Raw genomic sequence first — 22,377 nt, forward strand, 5'->3', positions numbered from 1 at the left:
GTTTGAACTTGCTTTTGATTTAGAGTGCTAGTGTATTGCCTAAAGTGTGTTTTAAATAAATAACTCTATACTTTTGATACAAAGCTCTGCTCAGTGTTTGTTTGCTCTACTGTGTTTTTAGCCCTATTGTGTATACTCTGCATACTGCCTTACTCTTCTTGAGAGAAGTCTGACTGCTCATCCACAGCTACCAGGTAAATCTGGGTGGTGCAGACTGCTACCAATTGGGTTTACTGCTTACTCCTGTAGTCTTAATCTTTTTGCAGTGTTCCCTAAGGGAACTGCACAGGATTCTGCCTAACAGTCACCCAGGGAGCTCTAGGGTGTTTGGTGGTCCTCTTCGGTTAGCCTTTGGGTTTCCTGCGTGCTTCTCCACGTTCCTGGCGGTCTCATGTGGCTCTCTGGGAGCTGCAGTGACTGTGCAGCATTTTGCAGGATGTCTCTGCTGCTACTTTCACCTGGACACAGGAGTTTCCCACTCGCTGGCCAGCCCTTTTTCCCTGGACCAATTTGGAACCCTTCCACCTGTCCACCTGTATTCCATTTTGCAACGATGTTCTTTCTTAGCTCCGGTCAGCGTCTTCGTCTGCACTTGCGGTTCCTGTCTGTTTGGTTTTCCCTTTTCTGTTTTGTATGGACCTTGGCCATTCGAGACTCTTGAGACACTAGACTGCTCTATAGTTCTTTGAGAATCGCTCTACATACCTCTGCCCCTCCTCCTTGTCCCAGTTCTTCCCTGAGACCTCTCTATAAACCTGACTGTTCTTAGTCCCATTACCTTTACCATAGATCTTTCTTGGGTCGACTATGTTCTTCCTCGTCCCAGTACTGTTGTTACTATTTACATGACACATGTACAAGGAATGTCAAGGTAAAGGAGGATTGGGTGAGGGTGATTTGAGGTGAAGTATACCGCGTTCTCCCCGGATAGTTGTCAGCGGTCCCATAGGGGCAGATCCTTCCTCATGAGATTCATTGCTGAGTACCACCACAGTGGGATTATCAGGTAGTGGCCTCACCTCGCTGGCTTCATGGGATGGGGCTCCCCCTAGGGGAGAAGGGACGACATCCAAGGATTCATCACACTCCCCAAACAGCAAAGACCACAAAGGTACCACAGAAGATTCAGGAAGTACCTACAATCCCACCTTCTTAAAAGACAATTTAAGCTGGCAACATCCTAATGCCAAGAAGACTGTCTTCTTCATAAGTGGATTGGCCATGAACAGTAAGCTTCTGCCCCTTGATGTAGCCCTCTCTGGCTCCATTCCCATACACTTATCTCTCTGAGATAGGATATATTGCTGAATGATGACCCATGTGCAGATGGTCTTCAAGCGTGGCATTGGTTCCCTGCTCTCAGTATCCACGTAGCACATGCACTTTGAAACTGCTTTCTTGAAATTTAGCACTATAGAAAACATCAATAAAAATAAATAAAGTGTTGATGCCCCCCAACTTTGATAGTAGGTTTCTTGCCTCCATGATCTGCTACACAGACCATGTCAGACAAGATCCAATGGTGCGGATATCACTTTGTGGCAGCAGGAACTAGCGTCCATTGGCGCCCCTATCGCAAGTAGGCAATCGACTATCTTCTCTTGCTCACAACACTTTGCAAACCTCTTTGTCTTGCTCATTCTCCCTTCATTCAGCCCAGAATCCTTCTCTTTCAGGCCCCTCTGTCCTTTTTCCTTAACCCCCTCCAGTCCCTTTTCTTTCATTTCCTTATCTTCTGCTGTGTCCTCTTTTTCTTTGGTATTGCCCTCCTCCCACTTCTTTCTGATTACTCTTTACCTACTGTGAAAAACCTGAGGGTATCCTCACACCTACTCCCTTTGGATCCTTTTCTCAGGTGGGCAGACAAAGGCCATTACTTTTGGATCCTGACCCTGGGGTTGGAGAAGCGAGGGAGGATCACCTGGGTTTGAGGGTCCTTGGGGAGAGGATTTCCACAGGTGAGACATGATAGCCCCCCTTTTCTGAAGATCAACCTCACCCTCCCTCAGCCTTCATAGGCTATTGTAAATAATGTTCCATCATTTCCCCTCATTCAACCCACTATGGTACTGGGACGAGGATGAGGGGACAATGAGTAGTGAACACTAGTAAGCCATTTCACCACTCTAGTACTGAGACAAGGAAGAGGCCTGCAGAGTATTGTAAAGGTCCGGCATGTCTCAACTACTCCACTAATTGTAACCAGGCAATTGTAATTTGGGACTCACACCTGCAACCTGGCAATCAGTTGCAGGTGTATAAAAAGGGAGGTGACCAGCAGGGAATCCTGTGTACGAGGAGGCAGCCGTGGTGGGTCCTGCAGGAGAGCCAGGACACCGGCAGACGACCCCAGGAAGCTGCGGAGCCAAGGGCCAGGGGGGCCGCCAGAAGGCCACAGGTGGGGGAAGCCTCATTGTCGGAGGTCCTCAGCCAGCGCTGCGGACACAGAAGAAAGGTGACTGACTGCGTCCGCGGATTGAGAGCGGAGCTGCCGACGAGATATGAGAAGAAAGTGAAGTACAAACGGGGCTCGCGTGTGAAAGCAAACGTGTCGGCAGAGCCGAAATCGTAAGCACAGCTGCCCAAAGGAGACACCAGGACCGCTGAGTGAAGTGGGAAGAGCACTCGAACCGGGCGGTCCTGGGTCTGTGTGAGAAATCCGAATTAGATGCAGAATGAATGGGAAGCCTACGCCCACTCAAATTAGCCCAAAGTAACGGGTTGAGAGGGAAGTAGAAGGACAATATAATATGCAAGTGGCAGAGTGAAAAATCACAACAATCGAATACCGAACTAAAGGAGGGCTTTTGATGCAGATGTGCCTTAAGGACAAGCATGTGTGAAATTCAAATATGGCATATTGAAAGCAAAACACGAGTCTTATCAAGCATAAAAGAAAGCAAGTATGGAAGATTGCGAGAGAGCATGAAAGTAAGGTGGTGAAGGAACAAAGCCACAACAAAGTGAACTATATATGAAAATACATTGTGGCAAGGCCACACGACTGGCAAAGGATAGAACACATTGTGGCAAAGCCAAGAGGCTGACAAATAGAAGCCAAGTGAATGTGAACCATAACACAGGTACAGATACACAAGAACCTCTGTGTGCTAAACAGCCTAGAGTTCCTGGTTGCGTGACCTGTAATGGGTGGACCGTTTGGTCTGACAACTGGGCCTAGACCAGGGAATCCCACTTGTGAAAGCCAAAGAGGTTGCTGTGGTGAAACCGGAGAAAGCAATCGTATTGATCTGTTAAGAAACCAGAATGAGTATAAAGGGGGCCTGGAGCTGCTTTTGAATATTGAAAGAGTGAGAACAAGTACACGTGGAACTGTCTTGAAGTTGAGGAAGGGAACTCCAAGGTTTTGTGGAACTGCCTTGGACTTGGGAAAGGGGAATCCCGAGACATTTGTGGAACTCTTTTGAACTTTGGAAGAGGAGCTCATAAGTAAGCTAGGAGCTGGAAAAAGCTCATAACTTCCTTTTGGAATACTATTTATTTTATTGCTGACATTACTACGCATTGTTTAGCTTTATTTGTGAGGGCAAGTATAGGTTTTGGACACAGACAGACTTTGAAGTTGAACTTCCTGACTTGCCTTAGTCACTATGTCCTCTTCATCAGCCCTTCACTATTTTAGTCTCCTCTCTCTCTCTCTACCATCCTTGTGGCTCACACTCCTACAGAAGTAGATGTGTCAATACACTGTTTATTCGCTTATTACTGTGTTAGCTTTGAATCTTTGACCTAAATGGGGAAAGTGGAGCTTTCTTCTGTAAGACATATATGATTGGCTCATTCACACCTGCATGTTCTTGTGCAGGGCATTGCTAATGTATGCACTATTTTATCCAGATATCCATGTGTGATTAGATCATTGAACAAGTGTGTTGCTCAACTCTGGCATGCCATGATACAAAGCTTACAGTTACAGTGGCTGCAGATAACACAGACCATGGCAGCTTGTTTGCTTCCTCAGCATAGTCACGTTCACAAATGCGTTCTCCATCTCATGCTTGAAGGTGAGATCTTCTGAAGTTCTGGATTCTTTGAAGGTGGTTTAGAAGGCCTAAGTTAAACACACTTGATCTCATTTAGTATAGTGTTTCGTTAGATATTTATCTGCATCGGAGCTGCACATTTGGGATGTAAAGAGCTGTACAGTCCCCATACCTACTTTCTTGACAAAGCCCAGGAAGGTACTTTGGAACATAAATACATTCTTGTTGCTCTTCAGCTATGAAGGAGTGTACTGCCTGGAGCTCTGATGTGACTTGCATAGGCCAGGTGGGGTTTGTAGGAGTTACTCTAGCAGTCGCTGACCCGTGTATCCTTCAGTGCAATGATCTCAAGGACTTAATACATTTTTGTACTCTTAAAAGGTGTTGTTAGACCATGTGTCTTATAATTTAGAGTCTATTTAAAAAAAACGGATTTAAGTTATGCTTCAACTTATTTGTCCATACATTTGGAAATTAGCAGATTAGTAGGCATTTGTCTAATGGTCAGTAGCACCAGTGCCTTCCATTGGTTACTCATATTTGTGTGTATATTATATGATATAACGGCAGTCGCCGCACTATATTTAAATTGAGCATCAAGTTCCATAGGAAACCCAAACATTTCATTGCTAATAATATTAGACTTGCATGATGGATTTGGCTGATGTTTTGCAAACAGGTTTGCCACAGCCCCCCTTCCCCCACTGGAAAATATGGGAAAGATTTGTAAAAAAATGAAAAAGTCATTAAAGTAAAAAAAAAAGCTGTTTCCAGCCTACTCTTATTCATTTCCCCATAGAGAAAAAGTCAAAATGTCTGCATAGCAAAAACAGCTGGACGGAATCGGACCAGGTACGAAACAACTTGGGCACGAAGCGTTGGCTTGTTTTCCTGGAGGGGCCTGGGGCTATTTCCGTTTTTGCATTATCAGGGTAATATCACAGTGATCTGGATTAACAGGATAATTTCCACAGTAATGACTGCGCAGCTATGTTACAATAAAGGGACTACATGAATCTGCTGTAATTGTCGTTCGATAATTACTGCAATAAGGGAACACTGGGGAAAAATAAATGGGGGGCATCTGTTGTGATCACATCTACTAGGCAGGGGCAATCTGTGTTTTTTCTAGTGGCCTTGGCCAGTGGGCCAAAAAAGAAACCTATTGGTCAGCAAAACCAAAGCAAAGATGTAAAAAAAAATCCCTGCTAACTCAATACTAAAACCTAATTTTTACGCAAACACTTCTCCTACAGAAACTCAGACAACCACACCTCTGGACAGCAAACCACACGTACTTCACCGCACTGCAACAACATACAAACAACACATAACCATGCACAACAGCACATGGGAAATGCTCAGTCTCGAAAATCGCACCCAAGCTCAGCCAACGGTGCGAACCGAACTGAAGTTGCCAACAGAATATCATATCTCACTTTCTTATTCCCACTGCACCCTACTAACCACTCCCACAGCCTCCCTGTTTCATACCGCCCTTTTTCAGATCCTCCAGAGCGCCAGGGGATCACTCTGCTGGTGATAGTGTGCGGTCAAATAACCTTTAACATTAACATGTACAGTGGCCACGGGCTGGCCATGGCCAAACACCATGGCTAATGGGCCCCAAGGAAACCTATAACTTAACTCAGCACGTTCCCATTGCAAAGCCCATGAGCGCATACATATTATGATTGAAGGGATTCACAATGACATACAAAATGGCATAATCGGGGACATGGCATTATCCGGGACATCAACGGGAACTTGCTGAGTTTAGATGGTTGGTCATGACCTCCCACATCCGCTTAATTTCTAGGGTTTTGTTGTGTTAAATCTGTGCAACTTAACTGCACATTATTTTAGGTTTTTTTCAGTGAACATATACATGAATACACATACACTGTGGCAGGCCAGAAGTAGGGCTCCGAGACATCATGTTCATGGAGTTTTATATTTTTTTTACAATTAGTCTGACCTCTTGGCCAGCTTCAAAGAAAGCAACAAACTAAAATAATTAATATTAACTTGAAGTGCTAAGTTCCCTATTCTAAAATTCAAATGTTCAAGGAAAGGGTATTCTTGTCAGGATGAATCAAAACATAAAGTCCCTACCCTAAATCTATACTAGCCTACCACATTTATAGAAAAACTAACACGCACAAATCTAAAGGGTGTGACGAATCCCAGGGTTTTGTCACTGCTTCCATGGGGGAGGCCCCTTTCCATGAGGCGAGGGAGGTGAGGCTGCTACCGATAGTCCACCTGGTGGTGGCACTCAGTGAGTGGATCTCTTGGGGAGGGAGACCCTTCATGGCACCAGTGATGATGGCCCTGGGAGAATGCAGTATTCACTTGACCCTTTTTTTGCTCCTACTTTCTATAACACCCACTCAGACCCCTCTGGTTTCCCATGCCTCTATATCCTATAGGAAAGTAGGAAGTCTTATTTACAATACTGGGACGAAGAAGAGGGAGACTTGTCCAAACTTAATACCAAATACCACTGAGACAAAGAAGAGGGAACAAGGAGGCAAAAGCCCACAGAAGGACCAATATTCTCAGTACTGTTGTCAAGAGGCAGCCCCAATCAAAAAAAGGAAAGAAAGACTGAATGTTGGGTCGAGCCAGCCCTGGAGGAGCAGGGAACAAGACGCTTGTTACACGGCAGAGGACCCGAAGGTTGGAAACCAAGGCACAGAGTGTCGTGATGGTCCAAGAGGTCCCAGCGAGGTGGACCTCGCCTGTGGCAGTGAGAAAGGAAACCAGACCAGTGAAATTCAACTGCGAACGAAGGTCGCGAGCAGCTGGAGATGCGAGGAACAGTATTGAGCGCGGCAGCAGCAGGGAAGCTACACTCCGCCTTCCGAAGAGACCGGAGACTGCCCCATGACTTCCCAAAGGTAGGCAAAGGGTCGGAATGGTTGTGGGGCATTGGGGGAGCTGGAAACACAGATGCCTCGCAAACACGTCCAGAAAAACCCAAAGAGATGGAATTGCACAACTTGATACAAACTTTGTAAATCATGAAAACATATTCTGAAAAGCCCAAGGGGATAGAAGAGGAATCGTGCAACTTAGTACGAACTCTGTAAATCAGATAACCAAATCCAAAAAGGCACAAGGAGATAGCAGGGGAACCTTATGCTCTGCCACGATCATTGAGAACAAACCTATGTGGGATAGTACCTGGCAGGAGAGTATAACAGTTCTGTCCAAGTGGATGCTAAGTAAAACAGGGACAGGGGTTCCACAGAAGCAGATGAATAGGGTCTGGGACTCATCTGAAAGTGGGGAAGCCCTGCAAATGTTTATCAGGGTCTGGGACCCAAATGGAAACAAGCAAAGAGCATCAACAAAGTATCTAAGGGTTGAACACCCACCTCAAGGCAGAGGCACAAAGAATCGGTGGCCGTGAACCCAGAAACAGTCGGGGAGATTGCGAGAAGGCATAAATGGATAAAAGAGGGAAACCTATGGACCTGAACTATCTTTGGAACTTAAAGGGATGGTCTAGTAAAAAATTTTATTTAAAAAATAGATAGGCAACATAAAAATAAATACTAGCATTCTCCGTTTTAAAACTTCCTATGTAAAATTTTGAGCTATTCAAGCTCAAAATTCGCAAAAGCAAGCACATGGGCGCATCCATTTTGTGAAATGGAGGCCCTCCTGTGCTGGCTTTTGCTTTTGCGGCACTAATGAAGGAAAAGCCAGCCAGCTGTAGTAAACAAAGGCTACCGCTGGGTGGCTTTCCCTTCATTAGTGCTGTAGGCGGAGGACGGGGACCGGAGACCAGAGCAGGAAAGCTGCAGCTGAATCTCGGTAAGTGCTATTTATTTTTTTTTTTTAAATAAGCACTAGCTGCGTTTTTTTTTCTAAGTTTTCCGGGCTGGAGGAGCCCGGAAAACTTAGAAATAAAACTGCAGCTTTAAAAACGTTGTATTTATGTTTGCTGTCGCTTTTGAAGCGACCGCAAACATAAATACAACGTTATTGTGTTGGAAAACGCTGCGGTTTTTCTTTCCAAGTTTCTCAGGCTCCTCCGGCTCGGAGGAGCCTGAGAAACTTGGAAAGAAAAACCGCAGCGTTTTCCAACACAACCGCGTGTGTTTCTGCCCGCTGTGGCTATCACTTTGGGTCTCCGGTGCTCCAGCACCGGAGACCCAAAGTGAAAGCCACAGCAGGCAGAAACACACGCGGTTATGTTTACATGCCGCGTAGTGTTTCTACCTGCAGCTGATTTCCCATTTGGGGCTCTCGGGCTCCCCGCGGGGAGCCCGAGAGACCCAAATGGGAAATGCTAAATGCTGCGTTGTGTCTGCCTAAATCTGCTTTCCCATTTGGGGCTCTCGGGCTCCCTGTGGGGAGCCCGAGAGCCCCAAATGGGAAAGCAGATTCAGGCAGAAACAACGCGGTTGTTTTCCGCAATGCCTCGTTGTTTCTGCCTGAATCTGCTTTACCATTTGGGGCTCTCGGGATCCCCACGGGGAGCCCGAGAGCCCCAAATGGGAAAGCAGATTCAGGCAGAAACAACGTGGTTGTTTTCCGCAATGCTGCGTTGTTTCTGCCTGAATCTGCTTTACCATTTGGGGCTCTCGGGCTCCTGGGGAGCCCGAGAGCCCCAAATGGTAAAGCAGATTCAGGCAGAAGCAACGCGGTTGTGTTGGAAAACGCTGCGGTTTTTCTTTCCGAGTTTCTCAGGCTCCTCCGAGCCGGTGGAGCCTGAGAAACTTGGAAAGAAAAACCGCAGCGTTTTCCAACACAATAACGTTGTATTTATGTTTGCGGTCGCTTCAAAAGCGACCGCAAACATAAATACGTTTTTAAAGCTCCGGTTTTATTTCTAAGTTTTCCGGGCTCCTCCAGCCCGGAAAACTTAGAAAAAAAACCGCAGCTAGTGCTTATTTAAAAAAAAAAAAAAAATAGCACTTACCGAGATTCAGCTGCAGCTTTCCTGCTCTGGTCTCCGGTCCCTGTCCTCCGCCTACAGCACTAATGAAGGAAAAGCCACCCAGCGGTAGCCTTTGTTTACTACAGCTTCCTGGCTTGTCCTTCATTAGTGCCGCAAAAGCAAAAGCCAGCACAGGAGGGCCTCCATTTCACAAAATGGATGCGCCCATGTGCTTACTTTTGCGAATTTTGAGCTTGAATAGCTCAAAATTTTACATAGGAAGTTTTAAAACGGAGAATGCTAGTATTTTTTTTTTTATGTTGCCTATCTTTTTTTTTAAATAAAAATGTTTACTTGACCATCCCTTTAAGCACTATAAAACCAAGTCGGGCAGGTTAGTGAACCTGACTTGAGGCACCACTGAGAAAGTCTACGGTCAGGTCTTGCAGGTTAGGCAACCAGGCCTGATAAGATTGAGAAAGTTCAACTGTGATTCACAAACCAAGGAAGAAGACTGGGGAACGGTGTATTGTTTTTCCAACAGTGTTTTGTCCAAGAGAAGTTCCCTCCAGAAGATTGGGGAACTGTGTATTGTTTTCAGACAGAGTTTTGTTCAAGAGTGGTTCCCTCCAGGAGAGGGGAGAACTATGTTTTGTTTATAAGTGGAGCAAGAACCGAGGAAGAGGGTTGTCCCAGTAAAGGGAGGAACTGTTTTCTTTTTGGCGGAACATTCAAACAGTGAGCAGTTAACTACATATTCTTTTCACAAAGAACTGTGCCTTGGAGTCTATATCCAGAACACGAGGGTCCTCCTTCTGGATTAGACATCCAGTTTTAATGTGTTAGTATGTAAGGGAAGGAAATAGGTTTGGACACAGAATGGTGGACATTTACTTTAAGGATATCCTGAATGGGTCCTTAGTATTTTTGTTGAGGTAGGTCAACCCATCATAGAAAGTAGGGCGAGGTAGGCTTTTCTTTTTCCTTTATTAGTTTAAATAAAGGTCTATACCAACCAGTATGCCACCTCTGTCTCAGATTCGTACTTCAAGTAAAAGATGCTTGACTGCTGCTTCTGTTCCAGGTTTTCTCCCCTGGATATAAAGTTCTTCAGGTGCCACTTTAATAGCTAAATGTTCCAAATATAGTCCCATATAAAATCGGGTATTTCAGTCTTTCTCCAGACAACCCAGGGTGCCGGTTTCACTTGTATACCCCACTCCATAGTGTTTCTGTTCCCCTCCAGGGCTTCACACACTCTTTCACTCCACTCTGGGTATTTCTCTCTTTCATCCCTGTTCCAGAGTATCTTCACTATCTCTCCTTCTCTTGACTCTCATGCCCCACTCTCGGGGTATCCTCACTCTCTTCGGTTAGCTTGACTCAGAGTAAGGGGGATGAGTCCCTTACATGACTCCTTTGCACTGGGCCACCCCTTCTCTCCTTTTATCCTCTAGGAGTAGTCAGGCTGCTCACAGTCCTTTCTTCACTGGGGAACTTTAGGTTACCTAGCCCCTTCCAAAGGATAGCACAGACTGCCTTTCTTCCAGCTCATCTTGGCTCCTGGACCAGAGGGGCGCCAGACACTTCTCCCTCTGGATTCAGCTGGGCTCTTTCAGGTTTCCTGCTTCAGGATAGCAGCAGGGTAGCAACCAGGCACAACTCAGCGATCCTTCTCATGCTTCAGGCTTCTTTTCCACTATTTCTCCTTAGCGAGTGAGACAGGGAACCAGTTCCCAGATGAGACAACTTGCAAATGAATTATTCAGGCCTTGCTCCTCCTAGCTGACTAGTGATGGGCTGAACTGTTCGGCTTCACCATTGATGGAAGTAGTGCTTACATCATATCCTCCCAGGCTAGGTCATCCACTGTTAGTCAGTTTGAGTAACAGTTGGGTCAATTAACTCTCCTATTAAAGAGTTCTGTTCCAGTTTATCTGGGTTGCTCCTCCTGGGTAGATGGTAGGTATGGCTCTGTGCTCCTCTTGCTTTATGAAAGGTTTTATTTCCCCATGCCTTTGTGGTTTTGCAGATGTTATTTCAGAAATATAGATTCAGTTTATCCACGGTCCTTAATGGGGAATTGAACCCAGGTCTTTTACATGGGCGGTACCAGTTCTACCACTGTGCTATTTCATTTGTTAGGGAAGGTGAAGCCTTTTCCTTGTAGCTGAAGAGTGATTTGCTTCGCTTCAGGCTGGCAGCTCGTCTCGCTGCATGTTTCGGCTTGACCAGCTGCTGCTTTTCGGCTTGACCAGCCGCTGCTCTCCCTACTGTCCGAAGAGTCGAACTTGCTAAACCTTCTCTCAGGACATGTCAAAGAACTGTTTCTGCAAGCTAGGCAGTTGCTCAAACTTGTAATAACGTCTGGGAATTTCTAAATCTAAAAGGCTATCTCACTTGGTCAAGGAGGGTGCTAACCCTCAACATCTTGAGAGGAGCCCTAAGACTAAAGGTGCTGATTTATAGTGAACTCCAAGAGGTGCAGCATTCACAGGCTGGTAATGCAGTTGATAGACTGGTTGAAGCTTCTTCCCCAGTTTGGAACTGCGAGTACTGAGTAGCTTCAGCCCCTTTAGGTCACACCTTTGTGCTAAAACAGTGCATTGACAATTGAACTACACATCCTCAAAGGAGCATTATCTTTTTTGCAATAAATTACTCCTCCATTTAAACACTGCTGTGAAGCTTACATTGCTATTTAAAAATGTGGTTCTTTATCAAATGCCCCAGGGACACTGACGCATAACATGTTGAGGGGATACTACCACATCCATGATGTTTTTACCTTTTCCCATTTGCGGAGTGCTTCATGTTACTTTGAAACTCACGTGGGTCACAACCCTTTGTGATGGGTCCATGCCCGCGAGCATGCCCTGCATGTCTCAGCACTGCACGCCTTCCTACAAGATTAGTCTCATTATGTAAACTGTGTATTTTGTAACAAAGTTAACGATTAATTTTCTTAATGTTGTAAAAATTTACTTTCATTAAAGATTTTATGAAAGAAAAATTATTCTTGAATTTACCAGAGGACATTATGAAAGGGTAGCCAGTCCTAATATCGTCAAAGTAAAAATATCTTTGGGGAAGCAACATTTTTTTTCTCCCACTATCCAGCACTTTTCCCCCACATGTTTTAGGGCTGGAGTTTATCGCAAGGCTGATTACATGATGGAAAGTAACATTGTTTTGGTGCTTCCTGCAAGGACTCCCAACAACATAGATCCATCGCCTCAGTTTGGCTCGAGCTGAGCCTAAGCTAACATCCCATTCATCGCCAAATGGGCAAAAAGCATTTACTAAAGCACTGACTTGGCCACACCTTATTCTGAGCCAAGAAAGATTTGAGTGTGGCCGAAATAGGTGTAAAAAAATGAAATCCAAGTAAGTAAGCAGATGAGAAACGCAAGATGCTGAATGTACATAGTAAATAAGGGATGACCGGGAAGGTTCATGGTGACATAACAGGTTGAGGTATGGTGATAAAGGCTGGAATAGAACCAGATTGGTAAGGGTCTTTATGGAAGGACAGTGCCAGTTTAAATCTGGTTCTCCTGCTTTATTAGTGGACATATCAAGCCTAATCATGGTTCTGATACTGCTTCATCCACTGTGCAAGTATTTTGGTGCCCCGTCAAACAATGAAAGGCAATGCTTGCCTTGTTTTTGTCCTATGCTTTTGATTCTAAATGGTTTAATTGTTAAACTGCACAGTGATATGGTGACCTTGTAATTGGGGGGTGGAGGGGAAGTAAAAACTGTATTGGAAGGCATGATGGTTTGTTCTCTATCTGCTCGCCTTACACCTGTCTGTGTTGATGTGCAGGTGACTCGCCAATCTCCCAACTCCTACGTGGTGATTATGACCGGTTCAAACGTGGAGGTGGATGTGCACAGGCTTAGTGATGGGGGTCTGCTCCTCTCCTACGATGGTAGCAGCTACACCACCTACATGAAGGAGGAGGTGGACAGGTTTGTGACCCCCTTGGAGCATACAGCTCAAAATAATTTTGTCAGACCCCTTGCTCACTATGTAATCAAGAATCTGAAGCCTCTTGCTCTCACCACTTTGCATCTTTTTGGAGCCCCCTATATCTTTGTTGGACATTTACCAGCTATGGCACACCTTTGGTGCACAACTTGGGACTAATGAATTCATTCTGTTCACAGCAGTAGGCACTTTTAGTGCCAGTGGCATCCACTCCCAGATGTTCTAAGCTCTTGTGCTAGTGCCACCAGTACATAGGCACCATAGTCTCCAGCTCCTCATTGTTATGCAATCTTCGGTTGCGCTACAAGCATATCAATGTCAGGGACCTCTGCTTGTAAGTGTTCAGCTCTAGTTGACTTGCACACAGTATCTACAGCTCTGAGGAGTCTTATGTGTGTCTTGTGTGTGTCATTGTTCACAGTTTCTACAGGCCGTATTAGGTGCTGTTGTGTCAGTGCATCTGGGCATTATGTACTGCAGTGTTCTACTCTGCAATTTGCACTGCATGAATGCTCTCAGCACTGGATTGGTATGCGCACTGGTTGCAAGATTTCGCTCCAAGGTATTCATACTTCTGTCCCATGATCTACGGTCTGCACTTCCTTGTTTAAAGTGTTGGTGACACCAGCTTTTGGGTTTTATGCTCTTTGGTTGCTGCTTCTGGTTCATTGATTTTTTTTTTGCACACTGCCACAAGCTCTATTGTTGACAGCTGTCCAACACCATTCACTCCATGCCTTGGACACCATTGCCCCCAGCCCATGGGATTAACGAGTGCGAACCCCAGATCCTCACTTCACACAGGGGTCTGGCAGTCATTGTTCTGAGCGCCCATGGCAATCAGTGTTGCAAGCTCCCTTGGCAGTCATGGTTGCAAGCTCATTTGGCAGTCATTGCTGTGAGCTCTGTTGGCAGTTGCTGAAGTGAGTTCCCTCGCCAGTCGCTGCCGTGAGCTCCCTCGCCAGCCCCTTCAATGAGCTCCTTTAATTTCACTTTTCATAGGCTTCCAAGATTTCTTGTTCACAGGGTTTATTACTCGTAGAATTCATAGATGCCAATCCCCACCCCCATGTCATTACTCCTGATTGTCATTGTTCACAGGTCCCAAGGCATCATCTTCCAGGGAGTCCTTTTTGTGTCATTAATCTGTATTATTAAACATAGCGCTCCAGTATTCTTTGCTCCAGGAGATATTACTCCAAGGCTCCATAGCTCTTCACATTTCATTATACCCTGTCCGACAGTACTGTTCTCCGAAAAGGGTAATATTGCCTGTTCCCCAGATGTGGTAACAACATCCAGTTAGTGTGGCTGTTGCTGGCTTATAAGTAGGTATTTTGCCCAGCGGTGTCAAAACGCCATACCTTATTCTTTGATTTGTTGTATTGTTTGTAGGTACCGCATTACCATTGGAAACAAGACCTGTGTATTTGAGAAGGAGAATGATCCCTCCATCCTGCGATCCCCTTCCGCTGGGAAGCTCATTCAGTACGTGGTGGAGGATGGTGGCCATCTCTTTGCCGGGCAGTGCTTCGCTGAAATTGAGGTATCCATTGCCAAAAGCTGAAATAATTGTACTTCATGCTTATAGAATTTATCATGTTCTCTGCCTATGTTTAATGGAGCATTCTTTTTTATTTTGTGAACCATTGGCTGCAAAGAGCTTGTGCACCAAGAATCTGTATGAGGTTTATTCTCAGATTCTTGTGATGGATGATTTCTTGGCTTACATAGTACTATGTCCCTCATGAACCAGCACTTATACTCTATTCTGCTGTGAAATACTTTTAATGTTGTACTCTACTGAAACATATTTTGTCATGTTAGATTTTCCCCCACACAAGGATATACGTAAGCATGCCCCTGCCATTGATCTAATCAGAAGATCATTTCACATTGAAGAGCCCCTGCTAAATTTGAGACCAGAGAATAATGGTGTCAAGCAAAAATATCAACTCTAAAACATCTGCATGAACATAAGGAGGACATTATGTTGGATTCCAAAATATATGTGTACAATTAACGGTTATCCTAACCTCAGCGGACACCAAGGTATTCACGCCTGCACAAAAAAGAAAGGACTGGCGCGGTGAAGCACGTAAATCCTTCCTCATAATTAATTGATTACATTTAAAAACTCCAATGTATTGTCCTGATGAAGGTCGAGGATGTCATTGGAGATTTTTACAAAACAATACACTTCCGAAGGCCATCAACCTACTTGTCAATCTTTATATATAAAGCGCAATGTATGTATGTGTGTATGTTTGTCTGGCTATACAAATCCACACCGTAGAACCCATGTCTACCAAATTGTGCATGGATTACTCTTTTGTCTGGGGCAAGATTGTGGTCTATGTTTGGATGCAAAAATCTTATATGCAAAATATTTTTGGGATGTGTGTGTGCATATGTTTGTCCGGCTATACAAATCCAGACCGTTGAACCTACTGCTACCAAATTTTGCATGGATTCCTCATTTGTCTGGAGCAAGATTGTAGTCTGTTTGGATGCAAATAATTCACTCCGTAGACACACTCATTTTCTGATGCTCACCCCAATTCACTGCAGTAGGTACTAGCTAGAAGGAGGCAACATTTGGAAAAGTGTCAGATGCAAAATGCTCGATGTGTTGGTCATTCCTCTGAAATTTATTACAACTGTATACAGTTCGAAAGAGTTTACGGAAGCATTTTTGAAGGGAATTAAAAAACAAAAATAATTAAAGATTTTTTTATCACGCCACTCCAAATATGGGAAATGGCAAGGTTACAGTTTACATTCATTCACGAGAAGAAAGCATAATCACTCTTTCTCAGACATTTTCTCAAATGTGCTTCAGCCATTGACTGACTGAAACATGCCGCACAAAACACAAACATGACTTGCAAAATCTCCATCTGATTTAAAGCGAAAGTCAATATCAAGAGCTTTTGAAACACAACAACAAACATCAGCACAACTTTACCTTGTCCTCTAGTCGGAAACTTTCTCCATGGCAAATGAGATGCCAGAGCAGACTGAAGCAAGACTTGCCGACAAGAGCAACATCCTCCAGAGCACATGAGACACCACTCGATCAGGACACGGCAGCACTGGGGTGCCCCAGCTAGTGTTTACCAAAAAAAATAAAAACGTTCCAAGAGCTAAAATAAGTGATGGATAACCAGGTAACAGTGGCTTGAGTTATATACCAAGGACATGATAAAAAAGGCAAATGAGCCACATTAGCTGGAATGTGCTGCTTTTTAATGAGTTCATTGCACTGTATAATAACCCCTTCTGCATGAAGGCAATATATGTCCATTGTTCTCTTCATTGCATCTTATGTAATAGAGTTATTTGGTGTATGAAATGTTAAATGTAAGCAACCTATTTTTTTAGTACCAATATTATTTTTTGGGCTCTGATAGTAGCTGATCAATGAAATATCTTTGAATTATTTGTTACAATATATACATTGTTTTTCATAAGGGACTATGCTGGGAATCCAAGGTATACCATCTATCTTAGCAGAAACACGAAGAAATAAAAGCTAACCGGAAGAGTATCACTCAATTTAGAGCAGTGGTCTTCAAACTTTTTATGCCAAGTCCCCTCACCCCTGAGGGGAAAACATTTTTTTCCGCACCAGCCCCACCTCTCCCAGTGTCAGTGTTATTTTTTTTATATACATAGACTGAATGCGTGGTGTCCTAATATTGAAGTCCTATTTTATTGGGGATACATTCCAAGACAGAAGGACAATCACTTCCAATTCAAACACGGACAATGGTGAACACAGACTCCATTCGCAGATTGCTGCCATATGATGTTCAGAGATCCACCCCCCAGCACAAAACGCCTGCCCCAAAAGTGTATTATAAATAGAACACTGGGGGCAGGAGCCATCAGCATGGGACACCTACTCCCAAACGTGCATTATTAAAATTACATTGGGGCGGGGGCCTTCAGTGGGGGCCACCTACCTCTAGTGGTGGATCGGGTTGGCGGGGCTGTGAATGGGGATGTAGAGATCTCCTTTAAGCCAGACCCTTAACACCTGTACTCTCGAGACATAGCATGGGTGTTAGGGGTCTAGTTTCTTTTAAGCCGAGGCCGCTACATGCCTCTTCTCTGTCCATTCTCTTTCCCTGATCCCACCGCTGGGGGAATAAGACCCCCGCTACAGTCTCCTAACACCCGTTGTGTGGGATTATAGGGTTCTGCAGCGGGGGCTCAATGCCCCCAATGGGTGGGATCAGGTGTCGGTGGTGAGGGGGAGATGCCGGTGAGAGGGAGATGGCGGCGGGAGAGAGGGCCAAAGCCTCAACTTAAAAATAAAAACAGACCCCTACCACCAATGCTCTCCAATAAGAGGGGTTACATTTAATTTTCATGTATTTCCATAGTAGCCTATTATTAAGAAAATATATTAAGGTTGGCAGATACTGTCATTCTATTCTGGATTCTATAAATGGACCACTATTGACTTCCGTAGATAATTTTTCTATGGACTGTTCATGTTCACATGCTTGTGTCATTTTTTTCGCGCGTGATGTAATTAGTGCTATGACTTGTTGTTGAGAGGTGTGGACGTCATTCTCATGCAGATGCAAAAATGTCATCCATAAATCTCCTGCATAGAAATGTGAGCATTGCCACATAAGCCTGTCTGATTACTGAAATCAAATTATCTTCCGTAGAATTGGTACTATTCTAATGGTAATTTAGCCTGTGAGTGATCAAAATACTTCTGACTCTACAAAGGTCGAGTTCAAGGTAAACATATTCTATACAGGTTGATGCAGGTAGCCTAAGCAGGAGTTTTATGGATTTGCTTTCAATTACATCCGTGACTTTATTATATTTAGTGGTCCACATTTCCGCCCCATCCATGATAATGGACAGTGTTTTGATCCGATAAAACTTATTACGTGCATGGTATATCCGCCATGCTTGTATGAGAGGGCTCTTAATGGTCCAAGTATTTGATTAACTGCTAGCTGTATATGTTGTTATTGTAGATGCCAGTTTAGTTTGCAATCAATTATAATACCAAGATACTTCTATTCAGATGCTAGTTCAACCTGATTGCTGTCTAGGGTACACCTAGAATTGTGATGTTTTGTTTTAATGTCAGGATGGAATGCCCTGATCTTAGATTTCTCTGTATTCATTTTTAATCCATTAAAGCTAGCAAAGGGCTAATAAGAAGACCAAGTTGCTCATGTAGGCCCTTTGGAGTACAATCCAGAATAACGCATCTGCGTAACCTAGCCATTGTATGGCGGTGGCATGAATTTATAGGAAGATGAATTTTCTCAGATTTCTGTGCAATAGGAAGATCTGCTAAATAAAGATTAAATAAGGTGGGCGCCAAGATACATTCCTGCTTTAATCCATTAAAAGTTGGAACCCAACAAGTGGTTGCAACAATTTGTTTTAGTCAGACCTTAGCCCTCGTGTCTGTGTGTAAGGCCATGATAATTCTCAATAGGCCATCTGGTATATTCCAGCTCTTAACTTTGCTCCATAGGACAATACTCCTGACCATGTCAAAGGTCGAACTAAAATTAATAAAGGAAATGTTAAAAGATTGCTTGGGAATTTTCCAGGCTGATTGAACTGAAGTTACTAGAGTGAGTATATTAAGTGTGCTAGAGTTTTTCTGAAAACCTGTTTGATTGCAGGGAACAATGTTATTTGCAACGCATCAGGTGTTTAATACATGTGCAAAAATCTTAGCCGGTGCGTCTAGCAAAGCTAAATTCTATAATTGCATGGATTAGTTTGCAGGCCTTTCTTAAAGATTGGTAGTGTATATTTTCCACCCTTGCACTGAAGAATTTACTTCCAGTTGCCGAGGTATTACCATGAGCATACCAGAAAATATGTTTTCTCCCTTGCTTTGTCATTGTTATTGTCAGACTGTGTAATTATCACCCTCAGCTTGGGGTCAACCTCCTGGGCTCAAACCTGCAGCAAATTTCTTGTGTCTGACAATGTCAATGTCTGAGATATAGCCGCAAGTAGGCCCTCTGGATCTAGACATTTGGCTTTCTGCCAGGGTCTCTTTTCCCCTAGGGTATTTCTCCTAATGGGGATTTGCTTCTCATCTTGCATCAGTCTTTCTCAGGGTTTGACCATCTTTCTTGGGTTTGCTTTCTCCCAGGGCCTTGTTCCTCACCCCAAGATCTGTGTCTCAGTTCTCTCACTCTCTAAAGGATAGGGTGCAGTCCTCATCAAATGAGGGATATGGTGCACTGGTCTCTGTATTATCGCCAATCCCTTGGCCCAATCTGATTCTTCTTAGCTCTCCTAGTCTCTCCCCTACCTCTGGGTTCACATTTTATATTTATTTTATCCTTTATAGCCCAAACCTAAAGAGCAGTGGAGCACTTTACAACATTAGGAAGCCAGAGTTGAACATGGTGTTTTGGATAGTAATACAGTATTGTAGGCGGAAAGGCTGGAAAACGTGGATTTAGTTGTGTGGAAGGTACTGATGGAAGAGCTACGTTTTTAATGTTAGCAGAACTGGAGAATGGAGGGGGCATTCCAAGCCTGTAGGGGATAGAGTTCCAGAGGCTTGCAGCATGGCAAGACAAGGAATGTTGGCGGGTTTTTCCTTTGCAGGCTATCTTTTACTGCAACCTTTTGATGTGCATAGAGAGAGAGATTAGGTTGAATTTTTGGGTGCCTGCAATAAGGCTGGCAGAGGTGTGGTGTACAGCCTGCGGGATAAGGGGTGGGCGGACAGATGCATGGCTGGGTCACCGGTAAAGAAAGCATTTCCCCAATCAAAGTGGAAGATCACAAGAGTCTGAAACACTGTGTGGCAGTAGTACAGCGGGATGAAGGACTTGATTTTGGGTGTGTGGCGATCTGTAGCTAGGCCATTTTGGCGTTCTTGGCTACGTGTTTTGGAAAAGAGGATGCTGTCCACAATCATAATCCTCATCATCATAAAAATACTTTATTCAGCCCTTGGCCATAAAGGTTTTACAGTTCATTTCACATTTCATATTAGAAAATATAACGTCATCAAATGTTGAATAAAAGGTTTTTAAAAGTTACAGTAAAATCCATTCTTATTTTTAAGTTAACATCGTAACTAGCCTATATCAGTTTTTTAACCCATTTATATTAAAAAGGATGCTTACTAATAATTGATGTGGCGAATCCAGGTTATTCGTCCCTTCTCCCTAGAGGAGAGCCACTCCCTTTGAGACTTAAGGAGGTAAGCCCACTAAGTAAAACCCTCCCTAGGGGTTTTGGAAAGGGGACCTCATTGGGATCAGAACTCCCTATAAGAAACCTTGTCTGCCTATATGGGAGTATAAAAAACTGATGTTATATCCGTCAATAGAAACTGAAAACATTGTGACACATCCCGAGATGTCACTTCTCCCCGGGGGGAGACCTTTTCCCATGAGGCCCGGGTGGTGAGGCTGCTACCCGATAGTCCCCCTGGGGGTGGTACTCAGTGGGAGGATCTCATGGTAAGAGACATCCCCTCTGCGGACAAAGGAGAACATCTTGGTAGAACCGGGTATGCCCACCCTCCACCCACACCGTATACACCCCTTCACTCCGTAAGCCCCACTTCCATCACAAACACTCATGTACTTCTGTAACCTATGTAAGAATGACATAACCAAATGTACTTGGACGAAGAAGATCTTTGCGAACCCTAAGGGTTTGCCTGACCCCAAGTACTGGGACGAGGTGGCCATTAGGTGGAAAAAGAACTGGCATGACAACTACAGCTACAGGTGTTGATGTTGAGCCAGGGTGGAGCCTGGGCCATGAAAGGTAAACAGAAGAAGGACAACATGTCTTCAGCCAGCGCCGAACCTGGGAGTTTCAAATAGTGTCCACAGAAGAACCAGGCGGTGTGGCGGACGCAGGTGAGACGCTGTGGAAGTCCATAGGAGGTTGAGATAGAACCTCCCCGCAAGTCCTGATAAACAGTGTGATGGCGCAACTGTGACCAGGTAGGCTGGGTGGCCGGGATACAGCTAGTGATGCCATTGAGACGCCAGATCCCTGGAAGAACTAGAGCGCTACCCAAGCCCAGTGACGGGTACGGGGAAGTTTGGGAGGCTGGTAAGGACACAAGGCAGGTGGACAAAGGGTCTTGCATGCAAGGAACGCTTCCTCAGCCTAGTGGCCTAATGACAACCACTGACCACCAGAGAAGGCGCTGGGACCCAAATGTAAAGATTGAGAGAGTCAGTGGCGAGGGGAAAACCACTGACTACCTGAGTGGTGTCTGGGACCCAAATCAAGAAGTGAGAGATCTTCCTCACAGTCATACTTGGCAGGAGAGTCACAACCAAGTGGGCCAAACTGAAGAGAAAGAGAAACCAGGGTCTGGGACCCAAAATCTAAAAGTAACTTGAGTCCTCTTCCTCGTCGCATTACTTGGTAGAGAGGAATACCAAGTGAGACCAATCAAAGAAGAGGCAATGGGGTCGTGGACCCTTCTAACATTTGAGAACTGTGTGTTTGAAGCCACGTGATACATAGGCCAGGGGAAGGGAGTCATTCCCCCAGGCCAAGTGACATACCAGGCCAGGAGAAGGGAGGCATTCTCTTGGCCAACAAGACTCTTTGCTCACCAGGGAAAGGGAGTTTTTACCCCTGTTTGTATCGAACACTGAAGCCAAGATACCAGGAGAAGGGAGTCATTCTGCTGGTAACCAAGTTATAAAGACTTTCAGATACAAAGTGTTAACCGATAGGTAGTGTGTCTGCAAGGAAAGGTGCTTGAAATGTTCCTTTTATGTTCGAGGACAATTTTTGTCATTCCCCTAAGAAGAAGCCTAGAATTGGAAGGTAACTTTTACCACCATGGCAGAAGATGGGAGTCATTCTTCTGGACCAAGAAGGTCAATTTTATCTCCAATTTAGTTTTAAGTGTAAGGGACAGAAGTTTGGTTTTTGGCACAGAACGGTGGACTATTGATTTACACTGACATTCTGATAGAGCTCTTAGTGTTTTAGTTGAGGCAGGGAAACCCCTCTTAGAGATAGGGAAAGTTAGGTTTTCTCTTCATTTTCTTAAACTAATACAAGTCTATAGCAATCATCATGCCTCCTGTATATCAGTCTCCTCTTTCTGCACCCTTATAATATACTGACATTGCTTCCGTACGTTTAGCACAAGGTAATGTTGTGTTCACAACAGCTAATACGAAGCATCACGCCCTCTGGAAGTACGGCGGTGAGAATAAGGGAACAACCAATCATGAATGGAAAGCGGGAAATCCTATGCAGAGGCGATCCTATGATGACAGTACGTCCTGGAGGGTCGCAACCGAGCTACACTGTGGAACTACCGGTGGCATGGAGAGACCAAGACACGGAAGAGACGCGCCCAGAGGCCGGCATCGAGAAAAGCAATATTGCCAAAGCAAAGACGGAAGAAACCCTGTACTATCTCTTAGCGTGACCATGCTGCAGCTGTGGTGTTCCTGGGGCCTGCAAACAAGCACAGA

The 22,377-nt window shown here is 44.6% G+C and overlaps 1 protein-coding gene across 3 annotated transcripts in view; it reads left to right on the plus strand.

Annotated features, from left to right (window-relative positions):
* Nucleotides 1-22,377, plus strand: part of ACACA (acetyl-CoA carboxylase alpha) — a 1,281,346-nt gene that overhangs the window by 327,381 nt on the left and 931,588 nt on the right. For all 3 annotated transcript variants that reach the window (XM_069614682.1, XM_069614683.1, XM_069614684.1), the window contains 2 exons: nucleotides 12,728-12,873; nucleotides 14,288-14,438. In XM_069614682.1, coding sequence (XP_069470783.1) covers nucleotides 12,728-12,873; nucleotides 14,288-14,438 — 297 coding nt within the window. The remainder of the gene's footprint in view (nucleotides 1-12,727; nucleotides 12,874-14,287; nucleotides 14,439-22,377) is intronic.

Source organism: Ambystoma mexicanum, chromosome 9 (assembly GCF_040938575.1).
Source record: "Ambystoma mexicanum isolate Mex_15411 chromosome 9, UKY_AmexF1_1, whole genome shotgun sequence".
In the NCBI taxonomy this organism is placed as follows: Eukaryota; Metazoa; Chordata; class Amphibia; order Caudata; family Ambystomatidae; genus Ambystoma; species Ambystoma mexicanum.